Source organism: Spermophilus citellus (genome assembly GCF_964194105.1).
Source record: "Spermophilus citellus genome assembly, chromosome: 2".
NCBI classification, from domain to species: domain Eukaryota; kingdom Metazoa; phylum Chordata; class Mammalia; order Rodentia; family Sciuridae; genus Spermophilus; species Spermophilus citellus.
The window spans coordinates 201,128,803-201,148,505 of record NC_138183.1 but is presented as its reverse complement, the minus strand read 5'-3'; the positions used below and the strand labels follow the sequence as shown (position 1 = coordinate 201,148,505).

General features: G+C 38.4%; 1 protein-coding gene across 2 annotated transcripts in view; it reads right to left on the bottom strand.

Moving 5' to 3' along the window:
* The window catches only part of SYT9 (synaptotagmin 9), a 185,419-nt gene that overhangs the window by 114,039 nt on the left and 51,677 nt on the right, over nucleotides 1–19,703 (bottom strand). For both annotated transcript variants that reach the window (XR_014018141.1, XM_081262235.1), the window contains exon 2: nucleotides 2,445–2,796. Coding sequence is in view for 1 of the 2 variants with exons in the window: in XM_081262235.1 (XP_081118361.1) it covers nucleotides 2,445–2,796 (352 nt within the window). In the remaining variant the exon portion in view is untranslated. The remainder of the gene's footprint in view (nucleotides 1–2,444; nucleotides 2,797–19,703) is intronic.

Below are 19,703 nucleotides of genomic sequence, written 5' to 3'. Positions count from 1 at the left end.
TAATAATAATACAAAAAGCAAACTGGCAGCACTTACTAGGTGCAGATCTGTGTAAGTGTATGTTGTCATTTCCTTTTAAAAATCACCTGAAAGTTGGTATTATTCTACTTCTCACATAAAAGAAGAAATGGCACATATGGACGCTAAGTAATTTGTTCAATGTTACACATATAGGTAATAATAGGTCAATTCATTAGACCTAAGAGCCCATGATTTTTATTACTCTCCTTCATTATTTCTCTACTGTTTAAGAACACAAAGCACCCAAACAATAGAAAGAGAGTGACCTAAGGTTTCTAGGTACTCTGTAGGCCTTACAAAGGATGGAGATGGACAAAGACCTCCAGCTACATTGTGGAGTCTAAAGACAGACTATTTGTGACTCCTAGGCCAGGCCAGGCCAGAGACACAGTGAATAAATTCTGCAGCTCTCAGAGAACAGTAGTGAAGGAAGAGCTCAGGTTCTAGTGTTGGTTAAACCAGGGTTCACAATGGTATAGAATACAGGACACAGAGACTAATCCACAAAGTTACAACTATCTTATATTTGATAAAGGGGCTAAAAGCATGCAATGGAGGAAGGATAGCATCTTCAACAAATGGTGTTGGGAAAACTGGAAATCCATATGCAACAAAAGGAAACTGAATCCCTTTCTCTCGCCATGCACAAAAGTTAACTCAAAATGGATCAAGGAGCTTGATATCAAATCAGAGACTCTGCGTCTGATAGAAGAAAAAGTTGGCTCCGATCTACATATTGTGGGGTCAGGCTCCAAATTCCTTAATAGGACACCCATAGCACAAGAGTTAATAACAAGAATCAACAAATGGGACTTACTTAAACTAAGAAGTTTTTTCTCAGCAAGAGAAACAATAAGAGAGGTAAATTGGGAGCCTACATCCTGGGAACAAATTTTTACTCCTCACACTTCAGATAGAGCCCTAATATCCAGAGTATACAAAGAACTGAAAAAATTAGACAATAAGATAACAAATAACCCAATCAACAAATGGGCCAAGGACCTGAACAGACACTTCTCAGAGGAGGATATACAATCAATCAACAAGTACATGAAAAAATGCTCACCATCTCTAGCAGTCAGAGAAATGCAAATCAAAACCACCCTAAGATACCATCTCACTCCAGTAAGATTGGCAGCCACTATGAAGTCAAACAACAACAAATGCTGGCGAGGATGTGGAGAAAAGGGTACACTTGTACATTGCTGGTGGGACTGCAAATTGGTGCGGCCAATTTGGAAAGCAGTTTGGAGATTCCTGGGAAAGCTGGGAATGGAACCACCATTTGACCCTGCTATTGCCCTTCTCGGACTATTCCCTGAAGACCTTAAAAGAGCATGCTACAGGGATACTGCCACATCGATGTTCATAGCAGCACAATTCACAATAGCTAGACTGTGGAACCAACCCAGATGCCCTTCAATAGATGAATGGATAAAAAAATGTGGCATTTATACACCATGGAATATTACGCAGCACTAAAAAATGACAAAATCATGGAATTTGCAGGGAAATGGATGGCACTAGAGCAGATTATGCTTAGTGAAGCTAGCCAATCCCTAAAAAACAAATACCAAATGTCTTCTTTGATATAATGAGAGCAACTATGAACAGAGCAGGGAGGAAGAGCAGGAAGAGAAGATTAACTTTAAACAGAGACATGAGATGGGAGGGAAGGAGAGAGAAAAGGGAAATTGCATGGAAATGAAGGGAGACCCTCATTGCTATACAAAATTACATATAAGAGGTTGTGAGGGGAATGGGAAAATAAACAAGGACAGAAATGAATTACAGTAGATGGGGTAGAGAGAGAAGATGTGAGGGAAGGGGAGGGGGGATAGTAGGGGATAGGAAAGGTAGCAGAATACAACAATTACTAATAGGGCATTATGTAAAATTGTGGATGTGTAACCGACATGATTCTGCAATCTGCATTTGGGGTAAAATTGGGAGTTCATAACCCACTTCAATCTAATGTATGAATATGATATGTCAAGAGCTTTGTAATATTGTGAACAACCAATAAAAAAAAAAAAACAGGGTTCAAATCCTGACCTGGATGCTTGACTTTGTTACTTAATCTTCTCAACTTAAGTTTCTTCTACTATAAAATAAAATGATAATAGCATCCATATCAAAGTTTTAAGTTATAATAAAATAATGCATATAATGTTTATACATTATACTAGATACATGATAAGTTCTAATAATGTTAGCTATTACTTTTATGGACTTGGTAGAGACTAAGTAGCACTCAGGAACTAACTCCTCACAGGAAGCACAGTTTTCCCATATTCATATTTCTGATACTGAATGGACATCTAAAAGGTTACATGCTTCTTGGCTATTCAATGCCATAACTGACAAAAAAGGGAAGGGTGGTCTCTGCCTTGCATATCAGAAAGGAAGTGGGCATTACTGACCGAGCCGATGAGGTTGGCTCTGTAACTTGGCGCTGCACACGGACGCCATGGGCACAGTTCTCCTGGACCCCTGGCTGGGTGGAGAGGGGAATATCAGGGGAGGTGTGGCTGATCTTCATGGAGGAGTCAGGGCAGGGTGTGGGTAGATCTAGGAAGTCCTCACTGTTCTCCTGCTCGTTGGTCTCTGTGTCCGTGCAGTTAAAAGGTTCCTGGTTGTTTTCTTTGCTACCAGAGAGTAGGCCTCGTTCTCGCCATGGAACCCAGCAGAGTTTCCAAGACACGAAGAGAGACACACCAAAGAGGGCAAGACCACAGGCAGTGACCACGAGGGTCAGCAGGCTCACTGAGATATCTGAAAAGAAGCAAAGATCAAAGGTCAGTGTGATTGTGCTTCCAATATATATCCATTGCACTGTGTGAGAAGAATCACAGTCTCATCCATTTATTCCTAAGGAGGTGATTGCAGGAGGCCAGGCTGGGGGATGCTGCACGGTCACCTGATTCTGGGGCAGTAACAATGAGAATTTGGACGCAAACCAGAGGACCAGCAAAAGCAGAGAGGAGGTAAGATAACACGCAGGATGTGTACAGAAACAATGAGAAGCTTGTTCCACAAGTTGATTGAGACCCTATCCTACATGCAGCACAAATCGTTAACATTTTCTGAGCAGGGTACTTGCAATTGTTATTTAAAATTACTACGTCATCTCAGAGAGCTATATTATGCAATTTGGGAATTAAATTACAACTTTTTAAAACAAGAGACACTAGGGTGTTTTTTTTTTCACTTTTGCTATTAATTTTAAAAGATCTAAGCAAAATAGAGCTCAAGGTGGGATCCAAGATGGCAGGCCAGAGGGAAGCAGCATTCTGTGTTGCTCTGAGACCTGGGTCTCAACTAGTGGGAATACTGCTTTGCAGACAGCAACAGAGGACCCCTCCACAGCTGATCCTGGCACAAGAATCACAGCCGCCATGCTGCACAGGGCCCCAGGCCTCAGCATTAGAAAAGGACTCCCTACTCCCAGACTACTAGCCCACGCAGGTCTTGTGGGTGCCTCAGAAGGACCACCAACATCAGCAACAGCACAGAATTCCCAGACGCCTCGCAGGAAGGACACTCAGCCACTATCCATGTACAGGAACTTCGGCTGCCACTCCTGTGTGGACCCCCATCTACTAGTGTGGGGCTCCCCTGGTTGCCTCCGTCTTGGGACTCGACAGCTACTGCCATAGTCCCCTACTCGGGGTAGCCTGCCTGCACCTAGGGACATCACAGGCTCTTCAGAAAGCCGACAGTTGCAACACTGCATCATCTCTGAACATATTACACAATGCCATGGCCCAGCTCCCCCCACCCAACCTGACACCCCATGGTTGAATGCAGCTGCCTCCATCCTGGATCACCTCCATCACCATCTTTAGTCGGGGCAACTACCAGTTTGGAACACCAGATAGCCAGGTACCCATAATTTTCTAATTCCCCGCAATTCCCAGCAGCCGCTACATCAGCAGAGTGACTGTCCAATACAAACAGCCCTCTGGGACAGGTGCGCAACCACCAGAGTGCACACACAAGACACCTGGAGAGAAAGGTTCCCGATTAGAAAGAAGAAAGGAAAGGGTAAGGGAGACACACTTTAGAGACTAATTTAGAGGGCAGGAACTGTGAGGTCTACAGGCAAGATGAGGAGATAAGACCCAGCACCCACGTCAAAGGAGCAGACTGCAAAGGAGATCCTTGAGGTGCAGTCTCCCAACTGCATTGACGGGTGCCACTTCCAGGTGCCCTCCACCCAAGACCGACCCTCACACCCTGGTAACCCCCACCATCCTGAGGGTGGAGACACCAACTAAGAACAGACAACACCATCTATTGGATGAGAAGAGAAGCAGGAAAGATACTTATCTCCAACCAAAACAATCCTTGTTTCTTCCTTCGGGGATTTTTTTTCTTCTCTCTCTTTATTCTCCAGTCCTCACCACCCCAACATATATGAAACCAAGTACTTTGCATGAATTAGGACACTGAGGACTGAGACAACTGAATACTATATTATAGTTGTGTTGCATATTCCTTTTATTTGTTTTCTCTCCAAATTTTACTATTTTAACATTTTTATTTTTCTTAATATATATGTGTGTTTGTCTTATGTTCTTTACTGTCTTCCCTCTTACTTGTCTACCCAAAATGACTACCTCTCTATTCTCCTGCTACTAACCTTCTTCTTTAGATTTCTCTTTCACACTTCCTAAGATATAATAACTCGATATCCTAATCTCATACCTCCTCAGCATATCTTCCTACACCTCACCCCTGAATCTTTGTCCACCATCAGAAACTGTAAACACTTTTACAAACCTACTGATTATGTTGTAGATAATAATTGAATTCATCATTTCTGTATATTGTGACCAAACTGTAAACGTCTTAACAACAACTATTTATTTTAAAAGCCATGAGAGAAAAGAATCAGATCACATATAGGGGGAAACCAATTAGTTTATGTGTAGATTTTTCAACCTAGACCCTAAAAGTTAGAAGATCCTGGAACAATATATATCAAGCTCTGAAACAAAATGGATGCCAACCAGGGATTTTATATCCAGTGTATCCAGCAAAATTAAGTTTAGATTGCATGATGAAATAAAAACCTTTCATGATTAAAAAAAAAGTTAAAAGGATTTATAGCTAGAAAACCTGTACTACAGAACATACTTGGCAAAACAGTCTACGAAGAGGAAATGAAAAACAACAATGAAAATCAGCAGAGGGAGGTATTACACCAAAGAAAAGCTAATCAAAGGAAAAACCAAGTCAAGTTGAATAACAAAAGTGGCTAAGAATACAAATCATTTTCTCAATGATAACCCTGAATGTTAGTGGCCTAAACTCACCAATCAAAAGGCATAGGCTAGGATTCCAACATGGCGGCGGGCGCGGAGAGATCCAGTCTCTGACCTCTTCAGCTGTGCGGGCATAGGGAGTCGTAAACAATCTAAATTCTGTTTGCTCAGGATCACTAGGCAATGCTGAGCTGACGTGGATCTGGGGTGAACAGTCTGGGCCTCTCAGAACACACACTGTGCCCGGATCAGCTGAATTCAAGCTCCCGTTCGCCTGCTTCCCGCAGACAAACAGCTGTGACTCAGCACTAATCCATCCGGCTGAAACAACTGGTCGGCCCTTCTGTTCCTACGGAGGTAAATGCCAACCGAGCCTTCATAGGTAGTGGCCACAGGTTTGAAATGGGGCTTGGGAGAGACAGTAAGGACCCACCCGTTGCACTGGTCACCCGGCAAAGGGAAACGAACTGTCACCATTTGCAAGAGATACCACCATGGCAGAGAACTGACGTCACCAGACTGCGGTGGAGGAGATAACTTCATTGAAACCTGCGGCTACAGTGACTTCTTCCCTTCCCTTCTAATACCTTTCTTCCCAAGCATCAAATAAATCTATAGGAGTAAATAGTAACTCAGCAGTCAAACAGAACAAGAAGTAACATGAGCAGCATTAAAAAGCAAGGAAGAAAAGGAGTACAAACAATGCAGGACAGCCTAAATATTCAGGAGGTCATAGAGTCATCAGAAAAATGGTCATATAAAGAACTCAAGGAACACCTTAGACAGATGGAATGGAACCTTAAAGAGGATACGAGACAGCAAATTCAAGCAGCGAAAGAACACATTGAGAATTAATTACATAAACAGATAAAAGAAGGAGTTAAGCATCTTTATCAGGAGATAGAGATTATAAAAAATAATCAAACAATAATTCTAGAATTGAAGGAAACGATAAACCAAATTAAAAACTCAATTGAGAGTATCACTAACAGAGTGGAGCAAGTAGAAGCCAGAACGTCAGATAATGAAGACAAAATATATCATCTTGAAAAGAGTCTAGCCAACTCAGAAAGGCTGGTAAAAAATCACGAGAAAAACATCCAAGAGTTATGGGATAACATAAAAAAACCAAACTTACGAGTCATTGGGATAGAAGAAGGTACAGAGATTCAAACCAAGGGAATGAGTAACCTGCTGAATGAAATAATTACAGAAAACTTTCCAGAAATAAAAAAGGAAACAGATATACAAATTGAAGATGCATACAGGACACCGAGCACACAAAATCACAGTAGACCAACGCCAAGACACATTGTTATGAAGACATCCAATATACAGAACAAAGAGAAAATATTAAAAGCTACAAGAGAAAGGAGACAGATTACATTCAGGGGTTACCAATAAGGTTAACAATGGATTTTTCATCACAGACGCTGAAAGCAAGAAGGTCATGGAACAATGTATTTCAAACACTGAAAGACAATGGATGCCAACCAAGAATTCTGTATCCAGCAAAATTAAGCTTCAGGTATGACAACGAAATAAAAATCTTTCATGATAAACAAAAGTAAAAAGAATTTGCAGCCAGAAAACCAGCATTGAAAAGCATTTTGAGCAAAATACTACACGAGGAAGAAATGAAAAACAATAACCAAAACCATCAGTAGGAAGTGCCTCAGTAAAGACAGAGGGTGAGGGGAAAGATAATCATGGAGAAACAAACTGAATTTTTTTAAAACAAGGATAAATAATCAAACATGGCTGGAAGTACAAACCATATATCAATAGTAACTCTAAATGTTAATGGCTTAAACTCTCCAATAAAGCGACATAGGCTGGTATCATGGATTAAAAAAACAAATCCAACAATATGCTGCCTCCAGGAGACACATCTGATTGGAAAAGACTTACACAGGCTGAAGGTGAAAGGATGGGAAAAAATATACCACACACACGGTCCTCGTAAGCAAGCAGGGTTGGCCGTCCTCATATCGAATAAAATCGACTTCAAGACTAAGTTAATCAAAAGGGATAAGGAAGGACATTATATACTGTTAAAAGGAACCATTCACCAACAAGACATAACAATTATCAATATTTATGCACCAAATAATGGTGCTGCGACATTCATAAAACAAATTCTTCTCAAGTTCAAGAATCAAATAGACCACAACACAATAATTATGGGTGACTTCAACACACCTCTCTCACCATTGGACAGATCCTCCAAACAAAAGTTGAATAAAGAAACTATAGAACTCAATACCACAATCAATAACCTAGACTTAACTGACATATATAGAATATATCAACCATCATCAAATGGATATACTTTTTTCTCAGCAGCACATGGATCCTTCTCAAAAATAGACCATATATTATGCCATAGGGCAACCCACAGTAAATATAAAGGGGTGGAGATAATACCATGCATTTTATCTGATCATAATGGAATGAAACTGGAAATCAATGATAAAAGAAGGAAGGAAAAATCCTACATCACATGGAAAATGAACAATATATTACTGAATGATCAATGGGTTACAGAAGACATAAAGGAGGAAATCAAAAAATTCTTAGAGATAAATGAAAATACAGACACAACATATCAGAATCTATGGGACACAATGAAAGCAGTTTTAAGAGGGAAATTCATCGCGTGGAGGTCATTCCTCAAAAAAAGGAAAAACCAACAAATAAATGAGCTCACACTTCATCTCAAAGCCCTAGAAAAGGAAGAGCAAACCAACAGCAAATGTAGCAGAAGGCAAGAAATAATTAAAATCAGAGCGGAAATCAATGAAATTGAAACAAAAGAAACTATTGAAAAAATTAACAAAACTAAAAGTTGGTTCTTCGAAAAAATAAATAAGATTGACTGACCTTTAGCCATGCTAATGAAGAGAAGAAGAGAGAGAACTCAAATTACTAACATACAGGATGAAAAAGGCAATATCACAACAGATGCTACAGAAATACAGAAGACAATTAGAAATTATTTTGAAAACCTATATTCCAATAAAATACAAGATAGGGAAGACATCGATAAATTTCTTAAGTCATATGATTTGCCCAGACTGAGTCAGGAGGATACACACAATTTGAACAGACCAATATCAATGGATGAAATTGAAGAAGCCATCAAAAGACTACCAACCAAGAAAAGCCCAGGACCGGATGGGTATACAGCGGAGATTTACAAAACCTTCAAAGAAGAACTAATACGAATACTTTTCAAGTTATTTCAGGAAATAGAAAATTCATTCTATGAGGCCAGCATCACCCTGATCCCGAAAACAGACAAAGACACTTCAAAGAAAGAAAACTACAGACCAATATCTCTAATGAACTTGGATGCAAAAATTCTCAATAAAATCCTGGCGAATCAAATACAAAAGCATATCAAAAAAATTGTGCACCATGATCAAGTAGGATTCATCCCTGGGATGCAAGGATGGTTCAATATACGGAAATCAATAAATGTTATTCACCACATCAATAGACTTAAAGATAAGAACCTATGATCATCTCGATAGATGCAGAGAAAGCATTCGACAAAGTACAGTATCCCTTTATGTTCAAAACATTAGAAAAACTAGGGATTAGAGGAACTTACCTTGACATTGTAAAAGCTATCTATGCTAAGCCTCAGGCTAGCATCATTCTGAATGGAGAAAAGTTGAAGGCATTCCCTCTAAAATCTGGAACAAGACAGGGATGCCCTCTCTCACCACTTCTATTTAATTTAGTCCTTGAAATACTAGCCAGAGCAATTAGACAGACAAAAGAAATTAAAGGCATAAAAATAGGAAAAGAAGAACTTAAATTATCACTATTTGTGGATGACATGATTCTATACCTAGAAGACCCAAAAGGGTCTACAAAGAAACTACTAGAACTAATAAATGAATTCAGCAAAGTGGCAGGATATAAAATCAACACGCATAAATCAAAGGCATTTCTGTACATCAGCGACAAAACTTCTGAAACGGAAATGAGGAAAAACACTCCATTCACAATATCCTCAAAAAAAAATAAAATAAAATACTTGGGAATCAACCTAACAAAAGAGGTGAAAGATTTATACAATGAAAACTACAGAACCCTAAAGAGAGAAGTAGAAGAAGATCTTAGATGATGGAAAAATATACCCTGTTCATGCATAGGCAGAACTAACATTATCAAAATGGCGATATTACCAAAAGTTCTCTGTAGGTTCAATGCAATGCCAATCAAAATCCCAACAGCATTTCTTGTAGAAATAGATAAAGCAATCATGAAATTCATATGGAAAAATAAAAGACCCAGAATAGCAAAAGCAATTCTAAGCAGGAAGTGTGAATCATGCAGTATAGCGATACCAGATTTCAAACTATATTACAGAGCAATAGTGACAAAAACAGCATGGTACTGGTACCAAAACAGGCGGGTGGACCAATGGTATAGAATAGAGGACACAGAGACTAATTCACAAAGCTACAACTATCTTATATTTGATAAAGGGGCTAAAAGCATGCAATGGAGGAAGGATAGAATCTTCAACAAATGGTGTTGGGAAAACTGGAAATCCATATGCAACAAAATGAAACTGAATCCCTTTCTCTCGCCATGCACAAAAGTTAACTCAAAATGGATGAAGGAGCTTGATATCAAATCAGAGACTCTGCGTCTGATAGAAGAAAAAGTTGGCTCCGATCTACATATTGTGGGGTCAGGCTCCAAATTCCTTAATAGGACACCCATAGCACAAGAGTTAATAACAAGAATCAACAAATGGGACTTACTTAAACTAAGAAGTTTTTTCTCAGCAAGAGAAACAATAAGAGAGGTAAACAGGGAGCCTACATCCTGGGAACAAATTTTTACTCCTCACACTTCAGATAGAGCCCTAATATCCAGAGTATACAAAGAACTCAAAAAATTAGACAATAAGATAACAAATAACCCAATCAACAAATGGGCCAAGGACCTGAACAGACACTTCTCAGAGGAGGATATACAATCCATCAACAAGTACATGAAAAAATGCTCTCCATCTCTAGCAGTCAGAGAAATGCAAATCAAAACCACCCTAAGATACCATCTCACTCCAGTAAGATTGGCAGCCACTATGAAGTCAAACAACAACAAGTGCTGGCGAGGATGTGGAGAAAAGGGTACACTTGTACATTGCTGGTGGGACTGCAAATTGGTGCGGCCAATTTGGAAAGCAGTTTGGAGATTCCTGGGAAAGCTGGGAATGGAACCACCATTTGACCCTGCTATTGCCCTTCTCGGACTATTCCCTGAAGACCTTAAAAGAGCATGCTACAGGGATACTGCCACATCGATGTTCATAGCAGCACAATTCACAATAGCTAGACTGTGGAACCAACCCAGATGCCCTTCAATAGATGAATGGATAAAAAAAAAAAATGTGGCATTTATACACCATGGAATATTACGCAGCACTAAAAAATGACAAAATCATGGAATTTGCAGGGAAATGGATGGCACTAGAGCAGATTATGCTTAGTGAAGCTAGCCAATCCCTAAAAAACAAATACCAAATGTCTTCTTTGATATAATGAGAGCAACTATGAACAGAGCAGGGAGGAAGAGCAGGAAGAAAAGAGTAACATTAAACAGAGACATGAGATGGGAGGGAAAGGGAGAGAAAAGGGAAATTGCATGGAAATGAAGGGAGACCCTCATTGCTATACAAAATTACATATAAGAGGTTGTGAGGGGAATGGGAAAATAAACAAGGAGAGAAATGAATTACAGTAGATGGGGTAGAGAGAGAAGATGTGAGGGAAGGGGAGGGGGGATAGTAGGGGATAGGAAAGGTAGCAGAATACAACAATTACTAATAGGGCATTATGTAAAATTGTGGATGTGTAACCGACGTGATTCTGCAATCTGCATTTGGGGTAAAATTGGGGGTTCATAACCCACTTCAATCTAATGTATGAAATATGATATGTCAAGAGCTTTGTAATGTTGTGAACAACCAATAAAAGAAAAAATTAAAAAAAGAAAAAAAGAAAAAAAACAAAAGGCATAGGCTACCTGATTGTATCAAAATAAAAAAGACCCAACAATATGCTGCTTCCAAGAGATTTATTTCACAGGAAAAGATATCCACAGGCTAAAGGTGAAAGGTTGGGAAAAATCATACCACTCACAAGGGCTATAGAAGTAAGTAGGGGTTTCTATCTTTGTATCAAATAAAGTAGACTTTAAGCTAAAGTTAATCAAAAGGGACAAAGAAGGACATTTCATACTGCTCAAGGGAACTATATACCAATAAGACACAACAATTATAAATATATATGCTCCAAAAATGGAGCATCTATGTTTATCACACAAACTCTTCTCAAGTTCAGAAGTCAAATAGACCACAACACAAAAATTCTGGGTGACTTTAACACACCTTTTTCATCACTAGTTAGATCTCCCAAACAAAAGCTGAACAAATAATATAATCAATAACTCAATAATACAATCATTAACTTAGACTTAGTTGACATATATACAATAGTTCATCCTTCAACAAGTGAATACACTCTTTCAACAGCACATGAATCCTTCTCTAAAATAAACCATATATTATGCCACAAAGCAATTCTTAACAAATACAAAAAAAGTTAAGATACTACCCTGCATTCTATCAGATCATAATGGAAGGAAATTAGAAATCAATGATAAAATAAAAAATAAAAGCTATTCCAACAGCTGGAAACTAAATAATAGGCTACTGAATGAATAATAGGTTGCAAAAGACATCAAGGAGGAGATTTAAAAATTCTTAGAGGTAAATGAGAACACTAATTCAACATATTGAAATCTCTGGGACACTTGAAGGCAGTACTAAGAGGAAAGTACATTGCATGAAGTTCAGTCCTTTTTTCTTAAAAAAAGAAAAAGTCAACAAATAAATGACCTAAGACTACATCTCAACGTCCTAGAAAAAGAAGAACAAGTCAACACCAAAAGCAGTAGAATACAGGATATAATTAAAACCAGAGAAGAAATCAATGAAATTGAAACAACTGAAAAAATTGCAAAACAAATAGTTGGTTCTTCGAAAAAATAAACAAAATTGACAGACCTTTAGCCATGCTCACAAAGAGAAGAGAGAAAACTCAAATCTCTAACATACACGATGAAAAAGGAAATATCACAACAAACAGAAATACAAAAGATAATTAGAAATTATTTTGAAAACTTGTACTCCAATAAATATCGAAGACACCAGCAAATTTCTAGGGGCATATGAGTTGCCCAAATTGAATCAGGACGATATACATACACAATGTAAACGGATCAATTTCAAGCAAGGAAATAGAAGATGCCATCAGAAGCCTACTAACCAAGAAAAACCCAGGATCAGATGGATACACAGCTGAGTTCTACAAGATCTATAAAGAAGAACTGACACCTGTACTCTACAAATTTATTTCATGAAATAGAAAAAGAAGGAGCACTTCCAAACTCATTCTATGAGGCCAATATCACCCTGATCCCAAAACCAGGCAAAGGCACATCAAAGAAATAAAACTTCAGACCAATATTTCTAACGAACATAGACGCAAAAATTCTCAATAAAATTCTGGCAAATTGAAAACAAAAGCATATCAAAAAGATAGCACACCACGATCAAGTGGAGTTCATCCCAGGGATGCAAGGTTGGTTCAATACACAGAAATCAATAATTATAATTCATCCCATCAATATACTTAAAGATAAGAATCAAATGATCATCTCAATAAATGCAGAAAAAGCATTCAACAAAATACAGCACCCATACATGTGCAAAACACTAGAAAAACTAGGGATAACAGGAACATATCTTTTAAAAAATATTTATTTTTTAAGTTTTTTTTTAGGTGGACACAATATCTTTATTTCACATTTATGTGGTGCTGAGGATCGAACCCAGTGCCTCATGCATGCTAGGCAACACTCTACCACTGAGCCACAACTCCAGCCCCAGGAATATATCTTAACATTGTAAAAGCTATCTATGCTAAACCCCAGGCCAACATCATTCTAAATGGAGAAAAATTGAAAGCATTCCCTCTAAAAATTGGAACAAGACAGGGATTCCCTCTTTAACAACTTCTGTTTAACATAGCTCTTGAAACTCTGGCCAAAACAATTAGCAGACAAAAGAAATTAGAGGGATACTCATAGGAAAAGAACTCAAATTAGCACTACTTGCCGACGATATGATTCTATACCTAGAAGACCCCAAAAATTCTACCAGAAAACTTGTAGAACTAGTAAATGAATTCAGCAAAGTAGCAGGATACAAAATCAACACCCATAAATCAAAGGCATTTCTGTATATCAATGACAAATCCTCTTGAAGGGAAATGAGGAAAAGTACCCCATTTACAACAGCCTCAAAAAAAAAAAAAAAACAAACCACTTGGGAATCAACCTTATTCGGCATTAAAAGAGAATAAAATTATAGCATTTGCAGGTAAATGGATGGAGTTCGAGAAGATAATGCTAAGTAAAGTTAGCCAATCCCAAAAACCCAAATACCGAATTTTTTCTGTGATATAAGGAGGCTTTTTATAGTGAGTTTGTGGGGGGCGGGGAGGAATAGATAAACCCTAGGTAGGTAAATGGTGGGAGGGGGAAGGAGGGGCATGAGGGTAAAAAATACTTTATATACAACCAGAGATATGAAAAATTGTTCTCTATATGTGCAGTATGAATTGTAATGCATTCCACTGTCATTTATATAACAAATTAGAATTTTTTAAAAAAGAAAGTTAAAAAAAAATAGAGCCCAAGACTTCTGTGAATTTTGTGCTTCAAGAATACCTACCACTATAAAAAAAAAAAAGAAAAAAAAAAGAATACCTACCACTAAGTGTACAGGTTCTCAGGACCCAGGGCAGACTGTCACAATTTGAGTTTCCCAAGTAACAGACCCTGAAACGAGTTACTTAAGAGCAACAAGTTTATTTAGAAGGTGAAGAAAACATGAAGAAGGAAAGAGAGGAGAACTAGAGGTTAACCCTGCAGGGAGGATATTTACAACTCAGAATTACCCCACACAAGGGAAGAGGGACTTGGGTTGCTTATCTACAAACTCCCTTTAGTCACTGACTTGAGGGTGGCTCTCAAAGGCATTAATGCCTGCCTTTTCAAGCTTCAGCACATGTAGGCAACATGAGCTTCAGTGGCAAGAAAAATCCCAAGCTACAGTCAGTACAGAGGTGATAGTAGAGGTTGACAAGCATGCACTGAAGTGGTAAGGGGGAGGGGCATGGCAGGTGATGATTGCAACTGTACATGACCACAGTCCTGAAGCCATGACGTAGCCAATGCCTGTGTTCCTAACTTTCAGTACAGAGCCCAATTTCCTAGGTTTCCACCCCAACCTACAGTAGAACTGGGGAGGCTGATTTCAACCTGAAATCATTTCTGGCACTATTACTGTAAAGGCCACTTCTACCTGTTTTTCCTGCACTCTACTATATTCAGGAGCCCAAATGAGTCTCCTGGGATTTGCTTCTATTTGTCCATAATTATCTGCATTGCTTCCATTAAAGTTTTCTGAATGTCCACAGTACCAGGTATTATGCTAGGCTTTGGAGATACTGTATCTACAATAGGGAGCAGGACAGACTCCATACCTTCACAGATTCACATTCTAGTGAAGGAGAAAGTCAGAGATGATTTCATCCTCATAATTTTAACTATCCATGGCAACATCAATGTTCTATGATCTTTGACAAATTGCTGAGGCATATACGGATCCTCCTACAAGCAAGCCACTTACCTACTGAGTGAAGCTGATCAGCTACCATGTGTGTGCTTTGGAACATTACTTTGAAGGCACTTGATCATTCTTACCAAATGACAGCACTGTTGCTTCATGAAAAATTGCTCTTGAGAGAAAACCAACTTCCAGTTTAGTAATGGATCTACTAGATCTCCCAAAAGCCTCCCAAACAATCTTTGCCCTTGTGGTGAGACAATATTACATCTCCATTTGAAAACATTTGGGTTCTGATTCTAACATGGGTGAGCTGGTACAAATCTTGGTCTCTTCTGTCTCTTTAAATCCCAGTGAAATGGGATAAGCAATGGAAAACAAGGAAGGGTACCATCAATCCATCACTGAGCCAGTAACTTTACAGAATTTCTGGAATTTAGGAAAAGCCAATCAGTGCTGAACACCTAACAAAGACAAATGAAGGGACACTGAGCACAAATAAATATTAAAAATATCAGGTGCAGGAACAAGGGAGAGGGATAAGAGTCAGTGAAGACAAAGTGAAATGTACTACAAACTACACTTCACAGAGCCCCAACATGGGGTGAGAAAGAACATGATTTGACCGAAGGCTCCACTTGGCTGACAGCTCACACAGCAGAGTAAAAAATTTATTGCTGCAGACTCGTATGATAAGTGGTAGGCTGTGTGCACAAGGAAGGAGGAGACCCAGTTCCAGATAATCAAGCTGCCCCCCAAAATACCAATTTCCACCCCCCTCAATAGGATTTAAAAACAAAACAGGCTCTGTAGAGTTGTGAAATCCATTAATATATTCTGTAATCCAAATGGAAGCAAAACTCCTTCCCCGTGAACTGCTAATTACTTCAGCTTTGTCCTGACATAGACCTGGTTTGGAAGCTATTAGCAAAGACTAAAGGAAGGACATGCTGGGAGGCAGTAAGGTTTAGGAACGTGAGGTGATAACTGTATTAAATCCACTAAGTAGTCACTCTCCCCTGCCACAGTGTTCCCCTCCCAGGAGCCAGCCTAAATCTCAGTCCTCTGATGTCCTGGACATGTGGCTTGATCTGGCTAGTGAAAGGTGAGTGGGTATGGTCCATTCCACCAGAGCCCTTGCCTTAGGCATAATAAGAGTTCTCAGATTAGGGCTGATCTTCCAGTTTGTCTGTGTAGCATAAAAAGACTTGTGGCATAGGCCCAAAGTCCAAAATGAAAAATAAATTTAAACCTGACCCACAGGCTACTGCAGAGCTGCAAGCAATTCACAGATCTGTGAGTAAAACCTGAATATTTGGCTTTTAAGTTGCTAAGATTTTGAAGGGATTTGTTGCCATGGCAAAAAAAATTGACTAATAGGCATGACTGTCCATATTTACTGTCCAAAGCTGAGATACTTTAAAGAGGGAAAAGGGTTATATTAATAACTACATGAGGATAAGATACTTAACCCAGAATTGTCCAGGGCAAACTAGGACATATGGTCACCCTGGACTTAAGAATCCCACGAGTCTGAACTCATCAGCTTAGTACAACATGACTTCTCAGGATTTAGCTTGGCATAGACAACATGCCAAATAACTTGAAGCCTTCGGCCCACTTTTACTTGTAACCAGAGGGCCCCTGACCCTCCTCAAGAACAACTCCAGCTTATTAGCTGGTTTCTAGCTGATGCACTCAAAAGACAGCTTGCTCAGGCATGAGGAGCCATGACAACAGAGATCTTGTCCATTTTAAAACTCAATGCATCTCAAACAGCTCCTGGCATACACTAGGCATTCACTAAATGATGAAGCTCATTGGAGCAGCGCTGTAGACACCTTCTGCCAAACCCGAATTATTGTTGCATAGGTTTGTGGACTATAAACTCTGAGGAGTGATAGTCACATTCATAGTCTTCCACATTTTTGTGCATATGATTATTATAAAAAATTCTAACAAATGATAAGAGTTGATTTTTATTATTTGCATTAAGATGCCATGTGAGTTAGGAGTGAGCCAAGGAACACCTGACAGGAGAAACCAATGATGGTATACACTGCCACACAAGTCACTAAGTGTAATCATAAGGAGTTCTGTTACAAATAGTTCAGTGTGCCTGCTAGATGCTATATTTGTGATTTTTGTCCCTCTTGTCAGAAAGAAGTAGGAGTCACTAGGGCCATACTCCCCACCTCAGATCCAGGACCTTAGCAAATAGACAGAGAATCAGTTTAGAATCACAGAATAGTTTTATTTTTGAAAGAAGTTATTTCTCAAGTTAGGTGGTAAGTATGTGATTATTTATCTTATTATTAATCTTAAGGTATATGTATTCATTACATTTACTCTTTGGCATATATAGCATATTTAACAGCAAAAATTGAAAAAGAAAATAGTGGCAATAAAAATAATGAGATATTTTTTCTACAGAATAAGAACAGCATAATTGGTTCTTTCATTCAAGGATCAAAAAATAACAACATGGTGCTGAAGGGATTAAAGGAGGTGAATAGCATACCAGTTTTGATTTAGATCCCTGAAGGTACTTCTGCTTTGGTAGGGGGTGATGGTTCATGAAACTGTATCAACAACTATGTGGGATGCATCTTTCCCAGGGAGGCAATATGGAATAGGATGCACTGCAATTAGGCTCCAGTCATACCCTATGTGATGTACCACAGCAATGTCCCTGCAACACCAGACACAGCACTCTGTTGGACCTCTGGACTCAGTAATATCCTAGTTGGAGGTATATAATTCTAGGGGTTCCATAAAAGCCTAAAAGAGTGCAAAAATTATGGCAATTTAGAATGGCAAAAATTATTGGCTAATGAGTCAAAAGCCTGAATGCCCATACGATTCATATGGACCAAGAAACAGTAGTTATCACCCTAAGGTGTGAAGGGCCAGGAAGAACACATGAGCATTGTAAAGTCATGGGACAAATAGAACAAATCAGCAGATTGAAAGTGTTCAACCATGCTGAGCTATCAGAGCAAATGGACCCTGAAATGAAACAAATTCATGTAAGAGGCAAATTAATTTGTGAACTGAGATTTATAATATCACAGCTAAGAGCAAGAAGCATGGCAATAGCAGTAACCAGAAAGACACTCTTGAGATCCTTCTGATCTAGAAATAAAATAACATGATTGACTAAACAAAAGAAATATTCAAGAGGTTAAAGTGAAGGAACTTAACTGAACATAGACCAAAAACAAAGCAAAACAAAACAAAAAACAACCCAAGACTTCAAACATATAAACAAAATTTAAAGGCTGTACAATATTCACATAGGAGGCCTAATATCAAAAGTTAGGAAGATTAGGAAGGAGAAAATGAAGGTAAAAATCACCAAAGGAAAAATTTAAAATTCTCTAGAAATGAAGGACAAATTGACAGAGTGCTCTGATCACTTATAATAAGATAATACCTTAGATGCCTTATTGTGACATTTCAAAGCATTAAGATAGGACAGAATCACAAAACTTAAGAGACAAAAATAATAAGGATATAAAGAAATGTTCTCATACTGGCCCTGGACTTCTCATCAAAAACAGCAGATAATGCAATAATGTCTTCAAACTTCTAAGAAAAAACTACATTCAATTTCGTATTCTCTACCCAACATGTTACTAAGAAAGTATGAGAGTTGCAAAAGCCAGTTTTTGATCTGCAAGAAGTTAGAATGAACACTTTCCGTGGATCTATCATAAGAACTTATTAAAGGATGACTGAGGAGATTAAAATGAAACAGAAGAAGACACAATATAGGAATATTTTATAATATCACAGCTAAGAGCAAGAAGCATGGCAATAGCAGGAAAAATTGCCCTCAACTCAGAAAACCAGTGAAACAAAGTCTCAGAGAGGAGGCACTGCAGCCTGGAGCAGTTATATTATTAAGCAACTAAAATCACTACACAGTTAAGAAACAAGTATAAAACAAAGAAATCTGAACTGGAAATCTAATGATATTAGAGCTTATCACTAATAACTATTAGGTGTGATAATCAAATTGTGGTTATGTTTTATAGATACATATGGAAATATGTGCTATGATGTCTGGAATTTGCTTCAAATTATAGATGAGATCACATTGACCTTGAGTTGATAATTACTAAAACTGTTTTTTTTTATGTGTTGAAACTTAGTTTTGAATGTGTGGAGGCTATTTTATTATTCTCTCAACTTTTGAATATATATGTTTGGCAATTTCCCAATGGGAAGTAAAAATAAAACACTCTTTGGTAAAGGGCAAATGTTGATCCCTGACACCAACCTTAAGACATTCTTATTTAAGAGGTCTTAGGTGAGGTCCAGAATCTCTGTTTTTAACAATCTTCTCAAATCTCAGAAGAATCTTATACAGATGGCCTGTAGATAACACTGAGTAAATCTATATGTGTATATGTGTGTGTGTGTGTGTGTGTAGATATAGATATATATGAATTATATATGTGTGTGTGTTCAGAATACAAGATACTTTCCTGATCCTCAGATAATTGTTCCTTGGGGGCCTAATAAAGATAACACTGGGAAATTTTGTTATGGAAATCAGGTCATGGGGAACTTGAGGATATCACATGGTTCCTTAACAGAGAAAGTGGTAATATAATTAGATAGAGGAAACAGGCAAGACCAGACAACCTTACAATGAGATTTTTCAGTGAACACAACCAATGAGA